Below are 16,344 nucleotides of genomic sequence, written 5' to 3' on the forward strand. Positions count from 1 at the left end.
AAAGCATGGTGTAATCTTAAAGTAAAAAAGTGGCACAACCAAAGAAATATGATTTACAAGCCTGTTTACCACTCTGTTATTTTACCATAGAAAAATGATAAGCTCTGCTTTTATTGATTAGTTTATGTTACCAAGATGGCCCACAGGATTATAACCTAGCCTAGCCTAGTCTGTCATATCTTACAACTATAAAAAGAACAAATCTTTTTTTGTAAGAATTCCAAGGATACTGGATAGAAACTAGAGAGTGCACTGCACATAGAAGTATGCAGTACTGATGGGATTCCCACTTCTTATAATGCATTAAACTATACTCTCATGGACAAAAACAAGGAGGAAAATGAATTATCAGCAGCTATTGTGCTGATATGAGCCTATGCTGAACACAATGGCACACAATGTATATGATTTACATAGGACAAGTGACAGCAAATTAATTAAATGTGGTCAATGAACACAATTCTTGCAAAGAAAATGCTGAATCTAAAGAAAGAAATTGTCTTGATATATTTTATATATTATAAAATGTACTACATTGCGGTGTTGTGATGTTGCGGCATGGATTGGCTGGATTAGGCTGAAAAAATAACTTTTGAGTTGGGTCACTGATTTGTGCAGGCTATTATTTGACCAAAGAAAACAGTCTATAGAGTGTTTTAACTGAATTCCTGCCTGCACTGTGGTTTGGCCAATTGTCAATATCTAACCCCACTTCAGTCTGATATGAGCCCATTGCTCAGAGCTGCGTATGCGACTAGCATAAAAGAATATTAAACTGATAATGAGTGTTCAGACTGGACATTCTCAGACTGACATCGCTGTGGTTTGCATTTGCCCACAGGGACCCAAGGGTGAGCATGGAGACAAAGGAGAGAGAGTGAGTATTTGCTTTAGAGTTTCTAACTTCTTCAACATCTAGGAACTTCTGTTCTTGAGCTCTAAATGGTTTGATGTGCTCACTCTATAGGGTGAACCAGGTCGGGATGGTAACGGTCTTCCAGGCCCACCTGGCCCTCCGGGACCTCCAGGACAAATCATCTATCAATCTTCAGAGGGTGTAAGTTCAGCCAATCAAAAAGTCTCACTTTATTTCGATAGCTTATTTTAGATCATTACAGATTATCTACAGATGTTAAAATGATTAACAAACTGTTTCACTGTGGTGAAACTCAGTGTTGGGGTTATGATTAGGTCCAGGGCAACGTTTAGGTCCAGGGTATGGACTAGGTTTAAGTTTTTGTTGATGTTAGGGTTAAGAGGAGGGTTAGGATCAGGTTGGGGAAATTAAAGAGATTTTAATACATTGTTGGTTTTATGCCGTTTTTCACAAGCAGTCAATCTGTCAATCTATCAAAATTTCAATAAATGTTTTTACATTTATTTCCTTTGAAAGCTAAAAAGTTTTTTGCCATAATGTTGGAGATACGTTTTTGCATGACATCACCTGATATTTAGTTGAATTGAAGTTCGTTAGGTCTGCTACAAGTCAAAGTCTACTTCTACTACTTATAGTACAACTAATAACTAATACTAATAATAATAATAATGCATTGCAATTTTATTTATGTATTCTTATTCTTTTGCAGCAAGATGCAGCGGTTGGAGGCCCGGTAAGACCTTTTTACATCTTACAACTTTAAAGATGTTCTGACCTAATAAGTAGGACCTGAAATACTGCAGAACTATTATTAGTGATTATTAGAATAATAAAAGCCCAGCTGGATCAGAGAATTGTCTCATACTGCTACAACCAGTTGTTTCTAGTTGCAACACCTATTTCTGATCATAGTAGCATTCGTATCTGTTCAGTTGTGTCTACATTACTATTATAAGCAGTCATTTCTCAATGCCTTCTTACTTGTTCCACTGAGCACCTGCCAATTTGCCAGCTTGTCTTGATTTCTTACCTTGTTATTATTGACGATGCCTCCATGGGAAACAAGAACCCTAACAGGTGTTAAGATTTATGTGTGTGTGTGGTGGGAGAATGCACAAGAGTAAGTCAGGCAAATAGACATACTAAGAGTATTGGAATGACTGGAATGATTTTGATGATTGGTGAGTCCGTAGTCTTTGCTTTATTGCAACACTCAGGTCACCTATTTCTTCCCTCTGGGGCACAGATTCTGAACATTTAAATGATGTACAGTATTTTTTTTCTAATAAGCTGGATTGCTTGTGTTTTCAGGGTCTGCCTGGAGCCCCTGGTCAAGCAGGATTCCCAGTAAGTTTGCAGTCGCTTGGCTGTTTGCTTTATAGTGCGGCTCTTTCACACATGCAGTTTTACTGAGAGTTTAAATGAAAGGTTAAAGCCTAATTTTAGTTCATGTCTATCTTGAAAAAGGGCCCAATGGGACCGAAGGGTGAGAGAGGGGACCCTGGCTCTCCAGGCTATGGTTTGAAGGTCAGTCACACAGTTTATAATTATATACTTATTAATATAATTATATACAGCTAATGTCTTGAAGACGTCTCTGTTCTTAACCCTGATTTAAACATGTTCTGTGTTTGCAGGGAGAGAAAGGAGAACCTGGTGTGGTTATTGGACCTGACGGAAGCCCATTTTATCTTGGTGGACTGGCGGGTCCAAAGGTGAGTACTTAAAAACCAGACAACCGGTCCCTTCCAAGCATATGAGAGAAGCATTGATTGCAATTTGAAGTATCTTAGCTCTTAATTAACCTTTAAGGAATGCAAAAAGTGGTTGTTTCTCTATGCTGTATTTGTATGTATGGCAATCACTGGGACTGTGAATGTTTTTCATTCTTTTATATTGTTTTTTTTTCTCCAGGGTGACAGAGGACCTTCTGGGCCAGTTGGACCTACTGTGAGTTTGATATATATCTGCTTCTGCAGTTCTCTGGTTTGATGAAATGACAATGTTAACATTGTAATTAACATACCTCTCTGTTTGTATACTTGTACAGGGGCCATATGGTCCTCCCGGCATGAAGGGGGAGATTGGAATGCCAGGCCGGCCCGTGAGTCCTTCAGTTTTTAAGTGGAATATTGAAATGCGTCATTACTACATGCCTGAAATTTTCACACTCATGGTTTCGACCATGTAACCTTGTGGTGTCCTTGCAGGGTCGAGCAGGTGTGAACGGATATAAAGGAGAAAAAGGAGATCCCGGCTCGGGCACTGGATACAGCTACCCCGTAAGGACAAAGCGCAGAGCAAAGGCGGGATGTTTATATTTGCTTGCTGTGTTTTGAGAGAGCTGCTTTTGCTTAACAACATTATTTCACATCTTTTTAAGGGTCCACCTGGCCCTCCAGGGCCCCCTGGTCCCCCAGGTCCCTCCACACCTCTGGACAGATTTGGCGTAAGTGCCTTTTTTATATCAGATAAGCTGTAATTCATGCGTGAAAATTGCTCAGAGGGTTTTACATGCTGAACAAGCAAAGAGGTACAAGATTGATTAAGTTAACGATTTTCAAAGCAGCCGTTCCATACTGTTCCACTCTCTCTGCCCTTCATTTTAGAGATATGAAGATAATGGAAGGGTGTATCCAGGTGAGCTGTTTTGCGTATTTGCATTCATTTTTTCATGTAGTTAAAAATAAACTCTTGCCAGTGGCAGATCTGCCGAATAAGAAGGCAGTTCTTTTAGCAAAGCCATAGAAGAACCACTTTTGGTTCCATGAAGAAATATGTTTATAACAGAGTGTGAGCGTCAAGAACTTTTTTCACTTGATATTAAGGTTATTTTACAAACATGCTTCTTTATAGAACCATAAGTAGTTATTCTATGGCATCGCTTAAAGAACCATTACTAGCACCTGTATTTTTAAGAGTTCAGGGCTACTACGCCAAAGAACTGTGTGATGGTGACAATGACAGTGATACAACAACCCGATTTCTGGTTCTTCTTGCATCTCATGGTGCATATTTGCACTTTGAGGAGCACCTTAGGGTTTACATACCTTGCTACCATCGCCAGTAGCCATCAGCTAGGCTTGAATCTGCAACCACTTAATGGGTTTGAGACTACGGGGCATTCACCACTAACTGATTAACTGACTGCTGAAAGGTTTTCCTCTTTTCCTCTGTAGCTATGAAAGGAGAGAAAGGAGACCGTGGAGCTCCTGGTGTCCCTGGACCATCAGGTGAATACCCATGTCTTCTGATTAAAAAGGCCACAGTTTGAATTAGGACCAACTGTCCGCAAGGCATTATAGCATTTCTGCTGTGATTTCTTCTGTCATCATCAGAGTTCTATCATCATGCTTAGTGATAACTCAGAAGTGTACATTTGCTAACATATGGTCTTTATCTTTTTTGAAGGCAACTTTGACATTTACACTTTAAAGGTCAGTTACTTCTCTGTCTCTCATATTTATGACTTTGGAGAACCGTTGGCTGATGTGTGAATCCTAAGTGAAAGTGTATGTTTGTGCTATGTGTGTTCACAGAACGAGCTGAAGGGCGAACGTGGAGAGTCAGGTCTGAAGGGGGAGAAGGGTGAGCCGGCCGGTTACTACGATCCACGTTTCGGAAGCGTGGCAGGACCATCAGGACCTCCTGGAAGCCCTGGACTCCCTGTAAGATTTATTGACTATTTGATTATGATTATTATTTTAAATAATATGGTCTAATTTCATTTACATTAATGGCATTTTGACTGAGGCTGTTATCCACAGCATCCTACACTTGAAACATGCTGCTTGAGTAGGCAAGAGTGGCGTTAGGAGTCTTGCCCAAGGACTCTTATTATTAATAAAGTGTAGTGTGGTGGGCTTGCCCAGCCCGGGAATAGAACACTAGTCTTCAGTGTTTGGACACAGTTGGTCTAATGTGATGGTAATGATCACGTTAATCTCTTTCAGGGTCCTAAAGGAGATTCTATCAGAGGGCCACCTGGTCCACAGGGTCCGCCAGGGCCTCCTGGTGTTGGTTATGAAGGACGGCAAGGAAACCCAGGACCACCTGGACCTCCTGGACAACCTGGTTCACCGTCCTTACCTGGAGCTTACAGACCCTGTGAGTTAAAGAAACTGTTATAGCAGAATATTCAGTGTCTAGGTAGGATTCTGTAGGATGTGGTGGTTCCCTACCTTGGAGATTGACGTCTGATGTATTTTCGCCCTTCAGCAGTCAGCATTCCTGGCCCTCCTGGACCCCCAGGTCCACCTGGCTCACCTGGCCAAAACTCTGGGGTAAGGAGCACACCCTAGGACATCTCATGTATTAAACAACCAAACAGAATAACAGACCAATAACGTTCTGCCCATCTTCCCATGTTTTCTAGGTGACGATTCTGAGGTCGTATGAGACACTGCTTGCAACAGCACCCAGACATCCAGAGGGCACCCTCATCTACATCGTAGATAAAAGCGATCTCTATATCAGAGTGCGAGACGGCATCAGACAAGTCATGGTACAGTGCATTTCATAGACTTCTTGTGTGTTTGGGCAAATAATACCCTGGTGTTAATCCATCCATTGACATCTAAGCAGAATGATATTTCTATAACACACATTTGAATGAAAAACTCTCCTTACTTCCAGCTTGGAGATTATAAGCCCTTCTACAGAGATTTGGTAAGTACTTTTACATCTGAATAAAGAGTGTGCTAAATTTGTCACCTTTGGCTATTACTTAAAAAACCACATTAGCATTCAAATATGCAGCTGGCAGTGAATCAAAGGAACAGCCCCTGTTAGCAGATACACACATATTACTGTATGAAGGTATAGCTCTGCCTTGATGCCTCTCTCTCCAGGACAATGAAGTGGCTGCTGTGCAGCCGCCCCCGGTGGTCCACTACTCCCAGGACCACTCTGCCAGTAACGGTGCAGAGCACTTCTCCCACGGTGGATCTGCCTCCCAGCCCATTGAGCCTCCTGCCCGCCATCCAGCAGAGAGGCCTGGAAGGGAGCCACCTCAGTCAAGCAATGTGGGTTCTGCCCAACCTGACACGCGCTATGACCAAAGGTACCCAGATCCCAGGTACCCATCCCAGCCGGACTCTAGGTACCCCACCCAGCCAGACCCTCGGTACCCACCTCAGCCGGACGCTAGGTACCCACCTCAGCCGGACACTAGGTACCCACCTCAGCCGGACACTAGGTACCCATCTCAGCCAGACAGCAGGTACCCATCTCAGCCTGACTCTAGATACCACACGGATCAGAGGTACAGCCCTGTGCAGCCGGAGAGGTACCCCATCACCCCTGCCCGCAGACCCAGTCCACCTGTTGTTCAGCCTGAGGGCCACACGCATACATCAGGACCAGGGGTGAGATCACAGTGCAACAGCTTTTCATTCATTGCTTTCTCTCTAGAGTAGTGTGAATGTGGAGAACCTTGTAGAACAGTGCGCAAGAGAGATCATTTTAGAACAGAGTGCAAGACAAAGCATTCTAGAACAGTGCGCATGGGAGGGCATTCTAGAACAGTGCGCATGGGAGGGCATTCTAGAACAGTGCATGTGGGAGGGCATTCTAGAACAGTGCATGTGGGAGGGCATTCTAGAACTGTGCGCATGGGAGGGCGTTCTAGAACAGAGTGCAAGACAAAGCATTCTAGAACAGTGCATGTGGGAGGGTATTATAGAACAGTGCACATGGGAGGGCATTCTAGAACAGAGTGCATTATGGGCGTTCTAGAACAGTGCGCATGGGAGGGCATTCTAGAACAGTGCATGTGGGAGAGCATTCTAGAACCGTGCACATGGGAGGGCATTCTAGAACAGTGCATGTGGGAGAGCATTCTAGAACCGTGCGCATGGGAGGGCATTCTAGAACAGTGCGCATGGGAGGGTATTATAGAACAGTGCATATGGGAGGGCATTCTAAAACAGAGTGCATTAGGAGCGTTCTAGAACAGTGCACATGGGAGGGTATTCTAGAACAGTGAGCAGGGGAGGGTATTCTAGAACAGTGAGCAGGGGAGGGTATTCTAGAACAGTGCACATGGGGGGTATTCTAGATAAGAGTGCATTAGAGGGCTTTCTAGAACTGTGTGCATGGGAGGGCATTCACATAAATAGTGTGAATTTAAGGAGAATGTTCTAGATTTTTGTAGTTTTTTTTGAAGTTTGAAGTTTATGGTTTTTGTATAGGGGCGACATTCTAGAACAATATACACGGGGAGAACCTTCTAGATGAGTGGGAGTGAGCCATTCTAAAACATATTAGGCACCTCTAGCATTCACATCCTGGTACATCACACTGTGCTCATCAGCTAATCCAGTGGGCTTGTTGATGGGTCTGAGGAAGGAAAATCTGGAACCAACCAGAGTTTATGAGACTTGACTGACACAGATCAGTTACGCAGCTGAGCAACAGTGTGGAAAATATTCAACTGCATTTGTAATGCAACTGTATTTTCAGCAGCACTAACTCCTTCAATTAACAGTAACCCTTTATCCATTCTCCATGTGAACAGCTGCACCTGATCGCCCTGAACAGCCCTCAAGTGGGCAACATGCGGGGCATCCGTGGGGCCGACTTCCTGTGTTTCCAGCAGGCACGTGCGGCAGGCCTGAAGGGCACGTTCAGGGCCTTCCTGTCCTCCAAACTGCAGGATCTCTACAGCATCGTCCGCAAGTCTGACAGACACACACTGCCCATCGTCAACCTCAAGGTATGTCTTCCTTCAACACTGCAGCAGTGACATAAACCCCTAAGAATGTTATTATTATAACTACAATTATTTGTAGTTTAAAAATTATAATATCATTTCCATTTCTCAGTTCCTGACCCCCAACCTCAGATCAATTTTAAGCTCTTTGCTTGCCAAATCAGCATCACAGGCTGTTCTGGTGTTTGATGATTTCTCATAGCTGTGTTGATGTTCTCCTCTGTAGGACCAAGTGCTGTTCAGTAGCTGGGAGTCCCTGTTTGGCGATTCTGAGGGCAGGATGAAGCACAACGCTCCCATCTACTCGTTTGATGGCAGAGATATCCTCAGGGACAGCGCATGGTGAGACATTTGGCTTTGGCGTTCAGCATACAGCAGATGGGCAACAGTCAGTAACTATAACCATACAAAGTGCAACTCATGATATAATGGCTAGCAGTGTGATATAACAGTATGATGAGCTGGTAAACAAGTGTACTGAAGAGTACACACACAGACGAACCACTAAAGTCTCTTCAAGAACCTTTCAGTGGATGGTTACTTGAAGCTGTGGTTCCTAAGCCAGTCCTCAGGGTCCTCAGACAGCCCACAGTGTTAATCCGTTCTGGCCCTGAGGAGCAATTTTAAAACCATTGCTTTAAGGAAGCATTTTTGTTAGTAAAGTGTGAAGAACTGATGAATTTAAAGAATTTTCAGATAATGTAATAATTGAAATACCTCCAATTAAAATACCTACACTGTTTATATTAATAATGCATCACAGATGTGCCACGTTAATTTCTGAGGAGTGGTATATTGTCCTCCACTACCCAGTTGTATTTGGAAGGTCCATAACACATAAGCAAAAGAACATCTCTAACCCTAACTCTAGTACCTGGACTTCACACATTCTTCTCTCTGTACATCATAGAACCACTTTTAGTACCCAAGAACCATTTTTGTAATAGAGTCAATGTTTGAGTGTGAAGAACCTTTAAATTGGGTTAGAACCTATTCATCAACTGAAGGTTCTTGAAAGTCGCGGAAAGAATCCTCTGATGCACCTTTTAAGGGCAGTAATTTGACGTGGTGTATGCTTCCCTCTGCACTCTAGGCCAGAGAAGATGATCTGGCACGGCTCGAACGGTAAGGGTCACCGCCAGACGGATAACTACTGCGAGACATGGCGGACGTCAGACCACGCTGTGATGGGTCTGGCCTCGTCCCTGCAGGCCGGACAGCTTCTCCAGCAGACTCCCAGCAGCTGCTCTGGATCGTACATAGTGCTGTGTATCGAGAACAGCTACATCACACACTCAAAGAAGTAAACAGCCCATCTGTCTCATAGAGCGCTAGGTAACACTATGCTAACTGTCCGTGTAGGACATTTTATTTTCTCTCCTCAAAAAACAACAACAACACCCTGCTTCCTAAGCCTGAAAATAAGAAAAGAAATAATAATAATAAATAAAAAGACAGGAGCTGGGTCTGCATGGCAGAGAAGCTGCCCGTTGTCCTCTGGTTCCCTCAGTAATGCCAAAGAGACAGGCTGACCAGCGTAGCGTTGGCTGTGTCTCGGGGCATTGGCACATATTTTCCAGTTGAACCAGAGAAGAGAGGCCAGTCAAGAGAGGCTGGTTTTTAATTGTATCCATATAAAAAGAAAAAATTGTATATGAAAATGTTGGTCGTTCACATTGTTTTTTTTTTGTTGTTGTTTTGTTTATTGTTTGTTGTTTTTTTTCTGTTTATCAATGTTTCTTTATAAGATGTCTTAATTGGTATATTTAACCAGTTTTAGCTACTTTATGTTTTTTGTGCAACTTTTTTTGTTTTGTTTATCGCTTCAGTTTTTATCCAAGGATTGTTGGATATTTGGGGGTGAAAAAGGCTAAAAATGAAAAACAAAAAAACATTTGACTTTACAGAGAGAGTAAATATTTATTTTGCAGTAAAAATAACTACATAATGAATTTGAAACAGGAAATTAGAACACCTTCTTTGCCACGCTATTTTAGTTAGCACTTTTTTGCAGCTCACGGCTTGTATATACACAGAGGAAAGTGTGAAACTAAAATAGATACACTACAACCACTCTGATGAGAACAAAAGTTGTGAAAAAAGTGGTGAGAAAAGAAAGTAGTTGTGTGACTTCTTGAATATTTTGATATTTAGCCCCTTAAAAGACTTTTGTACATTGAGCTGACACTTCTAGTATTTCTCAGCTGTGTGTATGGGATCAAATGTATGTGAAATGTGTCCGTCAGTGGGAAATTCTTCTCTATGCCATTATCTTCATGCTCATTCCAGATAGTTTTTATACAGGATATGAAAGAGGATGAAACTATGTAAAAAAAAAAGAAGAAGAAAAAAGTCACAGGTTTTCTAGTTTAATTCAGAGAACAGTTTGTTACAGGTATTTTTATTTTCATTAAAGAAAAATAGCTACAAGTTCCAAAAACCCAACCATTCACTGCTGAGTTAAAAAAAAGTTCAAGCTCGGTCTTGGTGCTGCTTTGAGTGAGAGTTAAGTTGGTGGGTCAGAGATGTACTTTAGCAAGACACTTAATCTTAGACCTGTATTAAATGTAAGATGCTGGCTCTGTTAGAGTTAATGACTCAGTACGACCCTGTGCAACTCACATCCTTTCTGTAACCCTTATGTGCTCCACCGTTTTTACATGGCACTGAATAAATGATTTTTCTCCATTCACCAAAAAGTAACTGGCTCCACTTCTTGTGTCTTAATAGGAAAATTATTATTATTAGGAAAAAAGGAAAATAAATTATTATTTGGGTTATCTGTTTGAAACCTGTATGTAGGCCGTCAGCCTTGCAGTCCAGGGCAAATGTCCAGCACATTTTGGTGTCTTCCCTGCTCAAACACACCTGATTCAACTCTACAGTTAATTATTACCACACACTGCTGGTTACCGGCCATCCAGGAGCAGAATTTGAACAGTATATCTGCTCATATTTACTGTACACACACTTTGTATATGTTGTATTAATGCTCTCTCTGTCTCTCTACAGCACTCTCAATCATGCACATGTCTGAGCATGTCTGCTGCCATCATGTGGATTACAGATCATTAGAAGCATTAAATAGATTAATATTGCATCCTGATTGGATTTGTTTTACTCAGGAAGGGCTTGTTTGTTAGCTGCGGAGCTGGATCAGGTGGGTTCAGAGCAGGGTAAACACTAAAATGTGCAGGGCAGGGGGTCCCGCAGGGTCAGGGTCGGGAACCACTGCATTAAAGGGCATTAAATAGCCAATTAAAACCCACTAGTTACTCATCTCCCTATCTCCCAATGAGCCCCATTGCTTCCAATGTCTGAATAAATAGTAAAAGATAGTACAGTAATTACAGAATAGAAGATAAAACACTGTTCGACACAGTTGACAACTGGTGATTCCCCAAGTCCTTACTTTTGGTTATGGAGCACAGCAAACCCCAAATCAACACATACACTATATTGCCAAAAGTATTCTCTTGCATGCCTAAGAACAAAGTTGGGAGCATGAAACCTCTTGTTATGCTGAAGCATTAAGAGTTCCTTTGACTGGAAAGTAGGGGCCAAACCCAGCTCCTGAAAAACAACCCCACACCATAATCCCCCCTCCACCAAACTTTACACTTGGCACAATGCAGTGGCAACCGCCAAACCCAGACACGTCCATCAGATTGCCAGTGTCTGATTGCCGGCGTGCTTTACACCACTATTTAATAGTGAGGAAATTTCATGACTAAACACAGGTGGCATCCTATCACGGTACCAAGCTGTAGTTCACTGAGCTTCTGAGAGCGACCCATTCTTTTACAAATGTTTGTAGAAGCAGTCTGCATGCCTAGGTGCTAGGGTTTATACATCTGTGGTCATGGAATTGATTAGAACACCAGAATTCAATTATTTGAATGGGTGAGTGAATACTTTTGGCAATATAGTGTAGATGTAAATCCTAAAAAATCCATCCAGCCTCCAGACTGAATAACAACATAAATGCTGTTTAAGCACTGCAGAGCCGCAGGCTTATGCTCTAGCCGTAAGGCAGATGTCCTGGAGCTGTTATTCATGCATGTACCAAAATCGGACACTGGGCCCCTCTGATGAGACAGCACTCCCCACCACTGTGCCTTTTGCACTGGCTCAGTGTCCGCCTCGAGGGGTTTATAGTCCCTTCAATAGGATTTAGCTCTTTGGCCTTGAGAGGGCCTCTGAGGCACAAATCAGTGGCCACACTGACAGAGAAAAAGCTGTGGAAAAGACCCTCTTCAGACTCTTGTAGTGTCAAAGGAAAGACTTGTCCAATGAGAAGACCCAAATTGCATGGTTCCTGCCTATTGCATTCAGCTAGCTTATGTGTTTGTACTGCTCTTAATGTTTTTATTGAAAAGCTGTTAGATCCAGTGTTAGATTCAACCAGGAATTATAGAACCACCATAATAACAAAAGCAAACAAAAATGTGGGGGGAAAAGGTTAATGCATTCAGTGTAGTCATAGCTAATTCCTGCTGTTAGCTGGGTCTGCCCCATTACACATGATGCTGCCAAAGCTGGGAAGGTGGAGGTTAACGTGTACTTCCTCTGACACACATGCAACCCCACCACATCGTCCTAAGCTGCCACTGACACAACTCAACACGCTTAGAGGAGAATGCTAACTCTCACTAATGTTTTATCAGCTAACAGACACCCACATTAGCTAGAACTCTGCTGAATAAACAGGAAAGAGCATCCAACCTACCCATCTCCTTGGAGAACTCACTGGTCACTCCCTCTGCAGAAGCTCGAAGCCATGTTGCAAACGTAACTCGGTCATGCAGATTTCTCCTGTACAACATCCAGAGAATTCAACCCTTCCTCTCTAGAGAGGCTGCCCAGGTGCTCTTCAGTCTCTCATCACTTCCAGACTTGACTACTGCAACTCTCTTCTGGCTGGTCTCCCTCTGCGCACCATCAGGCCCCTGCAACTTATCCAAAATGCAGTGGCTGCGTTCTCTTCACTGGCTTCCTGTAGCTGCTGATTCAAAACCCTGACCCTGGCCTACAAAGCCAAGAATGGACCAGCCCCTCCGTAATGGTCAAAAGCCGATCCGCACCAAGAACCCTTCGAGCTTCAAGTACGTCTCGGCTCGACCCGCCATTCCTCAAAATCCGCGGAAGACAAGCGTCCAGGCTTTTTTCTGTCCTCGCACCAAAGTGGTGGAATGAACTTCCCCTTGGGTGTCCGAACGACAGAGTCGCTCACTGTCTTCAAACCCAGACTGAAGACCCACCTCTTCCGAGAATACTTGGGCGAATAGCAGAGTATTATGGTCACCTTATTGACTTGTGCTTGGTAGTGTCTAAACTTAGAGGTACCTTAGAATTAGGTTTTTAGAGGTTTTTCTTGGGTAAATAGCAAAGCACTTTTGTAAGTCGCTCTGGATAAGTGCGTCTGCTAACTGCCTTTAATGTAAATGTAGTTTGATGGTTATTGGTTAGATAGTTGGAACTGTACTAGCTTAAGTTATCTATGCTTTCCACCAAATAGAAATTCATCCCCAATTAGCAGAGCACTAAAATAGTGCCAGGCAAGTTATTCAAATACTAAAAAGACCACAGTCATAAAATCTTACTATAACACATAACTTATGGCAAAACAGTTGGACTGTAAAGGTATATTAGAAGTTCTACAAGCAGCTTTGTCATCTACGCACTGCTTTGTGGAAGCCTATACGACATTTTCACCCTATAACTTACTGCATTCACAGAAGAACAACTGAAGGCCAACAGTGCCTTTAAAACGGACTCTTACTGTCTTTAGCAGATTTAAAATACACCCGTGCTCACTCTGTCCTACAAAGCCTAGTCTTATTGATTGTAACGAGATTAACATTTGACATCCCTGTCCACTGTCTGTAGCTCAAAGGGGACAAAAAATCATACTCGGTATGCAGTTTCCAGTCCAGGCCGAGGTCTCTGGCTTGTAAATCAGCACCCGAAATATAATTTGCTGAGTGATAGAGTATCCTCATAAGTCTCTGAGTCTGAGAACAAGAGGCCAATCTGCAGCTGGCTGCCATCTCCACGCTGCTACGGCAAGGCTATACTTAGTATCTGGTGAGTAATAAGTAAGCACATCCGAATGGTCTACAGACAGTAATGATACAATAGCAGGACAAGATGAGGACTTTAATTACATTGGTGGTGGAGTGGAAGCCATGTCTGCTAGACGTGCTGTGTTTATGCTGTCTCCTTGAGTCACTGAAATGGAGATGTTTCTGTGTAGCTACTATGGAGGTGCTGAATTTAAATGCAAGTGCGGGCTTCCAGCCTGTTTCACTGCTTTATCTGCATATGGTGCCGAGGTGCTGCCTTTCAGTGTAGTCAGTATAAAACAGCTGTCAAACAAGACAGATGATGGGATTTATTTATTTATCTTAAGTCTGAAGACGAACTACAGTCCTTTCTATGGGATCCTTTCTACAAGAATAATTTAATAATGTAGGTTTTATAGGACTGTTCCACAGGGGTGAAAATATTAAAGACGGGATGATTTCTAAACATTTAAGGGACCCCAGTCACATTATTCTGTGTGTACATAGGAAATATAAATTACTACCACAAATGAATACCTTTGAACAGGAAACAATAATTAACTACATTAATACTATATACAGAGGATATAGAATAAAAAATGTCTTCATAGATTAAATAAATTATGCATATTTAATAATATACAAATATTTTGTTTATAATGTCTGCATTCTCTATGCTTTCATTTTCCTTTCTATATCACAATTAACATCATACTTAAAAAAGATGCCCTTGTCGGATCAAGAGCTCTACTTGACTGCTGGTACTGCTTATAAAAATAAACAGCAATGATCACAGGATATTTAGAAAAATACACAGAGCATTACAGAAATCTCATGGCTCTCCTGTATTTATTTGGTCTAGGTCTGTGTAATGTTTGGGATAAAATGAACAGGCAATGCTCAAAAAGTAATACAGAATAAGTGCTGGAAAATGGGAGAGTGATGGTAGAGATGGGTAGGTCTATCCGGAAGTACTGATAGGCTACTTCCAGTCCTGATCTATCTCTTCAAGAAAAAGCAAGTCTTTTATTTAAACTCAACTGCCTACTTATGAAACTAAATAGGTTTGGAAAATAAAGGGACATTATAGCAAATAAATGTGTAGGATAGAAACTACTTTTTCTGCCATTCTGTCCATCTGCTTCACACAAACACACATAGAGCTGGAGTGAATGCTTAATACTGGCAGGTCAGGGAGTTATTTCACTCTGCTAACCTTTAAGCCTGTATGGTATTTTGTTTAAAATAAATGTAAAGCCTTTTCCAAATATTATTATTTTTATTATTTTAAAATATATCATTTTAATTATTTTTGTAAAACATAAAATTATCCCTTTTCTTATTGTTTTTTTTTATATCATGAAGACTTTTATGGATATCGTAACAGTATCAGAACAGTTTTGTATACCTATCTGGTACTTGATATCGAAACTAAAGGGAAATTAATTTTCCATCATTTCCTAATATCGACGTTTTGATTGACAACGAAAATCCGTTATGTTATTGGCTGCAATCCAAACTGATTGACAAATGCCCGCCCACTAGTGCTCGGATTCCAGAAAATCCTCCAATCACAATGAACGTAATTGTTAATCCCCGCCTTTCCAGGAAAGCTTGTAGCATTTTAGCAGTGAGGTAAGCAAAACTGCTGCAGTATCGCCCACAAAACGAACGATTTCTGCGATCAGTATCTTAAAACTGACATGTTAATTTATAGGATATTAAATCATTAAAATAAGACATAAAAATAGTCTGGTAAATTTCAGTGCATATGCTTTTTGCTTTATTAAACTGAGCTATGAACTACAGTGTGTTTAATGGCAGAGTTATAATACACCGCTAGTTATCAGTGTTAAGTGGGGTTTCTCCCTACCAGGCATGACATTTAAAGCCTGAGAGAGTACCTCAGACTGGATGCATTTTTAATGAGACCCCTTCCTGTAATCTCCCAACATGGCAGCAGTCACCCATGTGCACTCTAACCCCAGCTCAGATTGCACTGACTTTGCACTGAAGGAAATTAGTTTAGGACAAGCCTGTGGTTACAAAACAGCCTTTGGACTTCTGTAAGGGCACCTTTCAAATATAGATTTTCATTTTTGATACAGTTTCTGAACCTCAACCTTCCCATATTTTGTTTTTCAGGCGTCAGTAGCAGTGATTTAGAGACTCTACCAAATCATGCCGGTAAAGTAGGACAGGTATTTTGGCTATTTTTAAGCTGTAAGGTTTAGGCTAAGCTATATACTTCTGTGCTTTTACCATCCCTAATGTTTCTTAACCCCTTCCCAACATACACACATACACACACACATTCACTCACCCACTTTAAGTCACTCCCACTCACCCAAGATCTCAGCCTCAAGATCACTGGTACCTACCTAGCTCTTGCAGCTTTCCATGCTCCAGTATCTCTGCAGCTGGAAACATATCCAATGTGACATCTCCTCCAATCTCTCATGCATTTTTTATGGGCCCCTCTCTCTTCCAGCCCACAGAGAGAGAGAGAGAGAGGGAGTGAGAGTAGTGCACACTCCGTTACAACAAAGCGAACACAAGTCCGTTCAAAATGCCACGTCCCGCCTTAGCCTCTGTGACGTCCTGTCTTCCTAACACCTTGCCAGGTGAGGTACGATGCTCATCAGTTGGTTGAGGAAGACCGCGTGTAGGTGTGCAGACGGAGGGAAAAA

At 42.0% G+C, this 16,344-nt stretch overlaps 1 protein-coding gene across 4 annotated transcripts in view; it reads left to right on the top strand.

Annotated features, from left to right (window-relative positions):
• Nucleotides 1-10,288, top strand: part of col18a1a (collagen type XVIII alpha 1 chain a) — a 102,072-nt gene extending 91,784 nt beyond the window's left edge. For all 4 annotated transcript variants that reach the window (XM_072685558.1, XM_072685556.1, XM_072685557.1 and 1 more), the window contains 22 exons: nt 842-877; nt 968-1,057; nt 1,587-1,610; nt 2,189-2,224; nt 2,345-2,404; nt 2,515-2,592; nt 2,792-2,827; nt 2,928-2,981; nt 3,088-3,159; nt 3,261-3,326; nt 3,487-3,517; nt 4,057-4,110; nt 4,289-4,314; nt 4,417-4,545; nt 4,831-4,984; nt 5,096-5,160; nt 5,253-5,381; nt 5,513-5,545; nt 5,728-6,243; nt 7,395-7,592; nt 7,816-7,931; nt 8,683-10,288. In XM_072685558.1, the coding sequence (XP_072541659.1) occupies nt 842-877; nt 968-1,057; nt 1,587-1,610; nt 2,189-2,224; nt 2,345-2,404; nt 2,515-2,592; nt 2,792-2,827; nt 2,928-2,981; nt 3,088-3,159; nt 3,261-3,326; nt 3,487-3,517; nt 4,057-4,110; nt 4,289-4,314; nt 4,417-4,545; nt 4,831-4,984; nt 5,096-5,160; nt 5,253-5,381; nt 5,513-5,545; nt 5,728-6,243; nt 7,395-7,592; nt 7,816-7,931; nt 8,683-8,896 (2,217 nt within the window). In that variant the 3' untranslated portion in view covers nt 8,897-10,288. The remainder of the gene's footprint in view (nt 1-841; nt 878-967; nt 1,058-1,586; nt 1,611-2,188; nt 2,225-2,344; nt 2,405-2,514; nt 2,593-2,791; nt 2,828-2,927; nt 2,982-3,087; nt 3,160-3,260; nt 3,327-3,486; nt 3,518-4,056; nt 4,111-4,288; nt 4,315-4,416; nt 4,546-4,830; nt 4,985-5,095; nt 5,161-5,252; nt 5,382-5,512; nt 5,546-5,727; nt 6,244-7,394; nt 7,593-7,815; nt 7,932-8,682) is intronic.
• Nucleotides 10,289-16,344: the final 6,056 nt, after the last annotated feature.

The sequence above is a fragment of the Salminus brasiliensis genome, chromosome 8 (genome assembly GCF_030463535.1).
Source record: "Salminus brasiliensis chromosome 8, fSalBra1.hap2, whole genome shotgun sequence".
In the NCBI taxonomy this organism is placed as follows: Eukaryota; Metazoa; Chordata; class Actinopteri; order Characiformes; family Bryconidae; genus Salminus; species Salminus brasiliensis.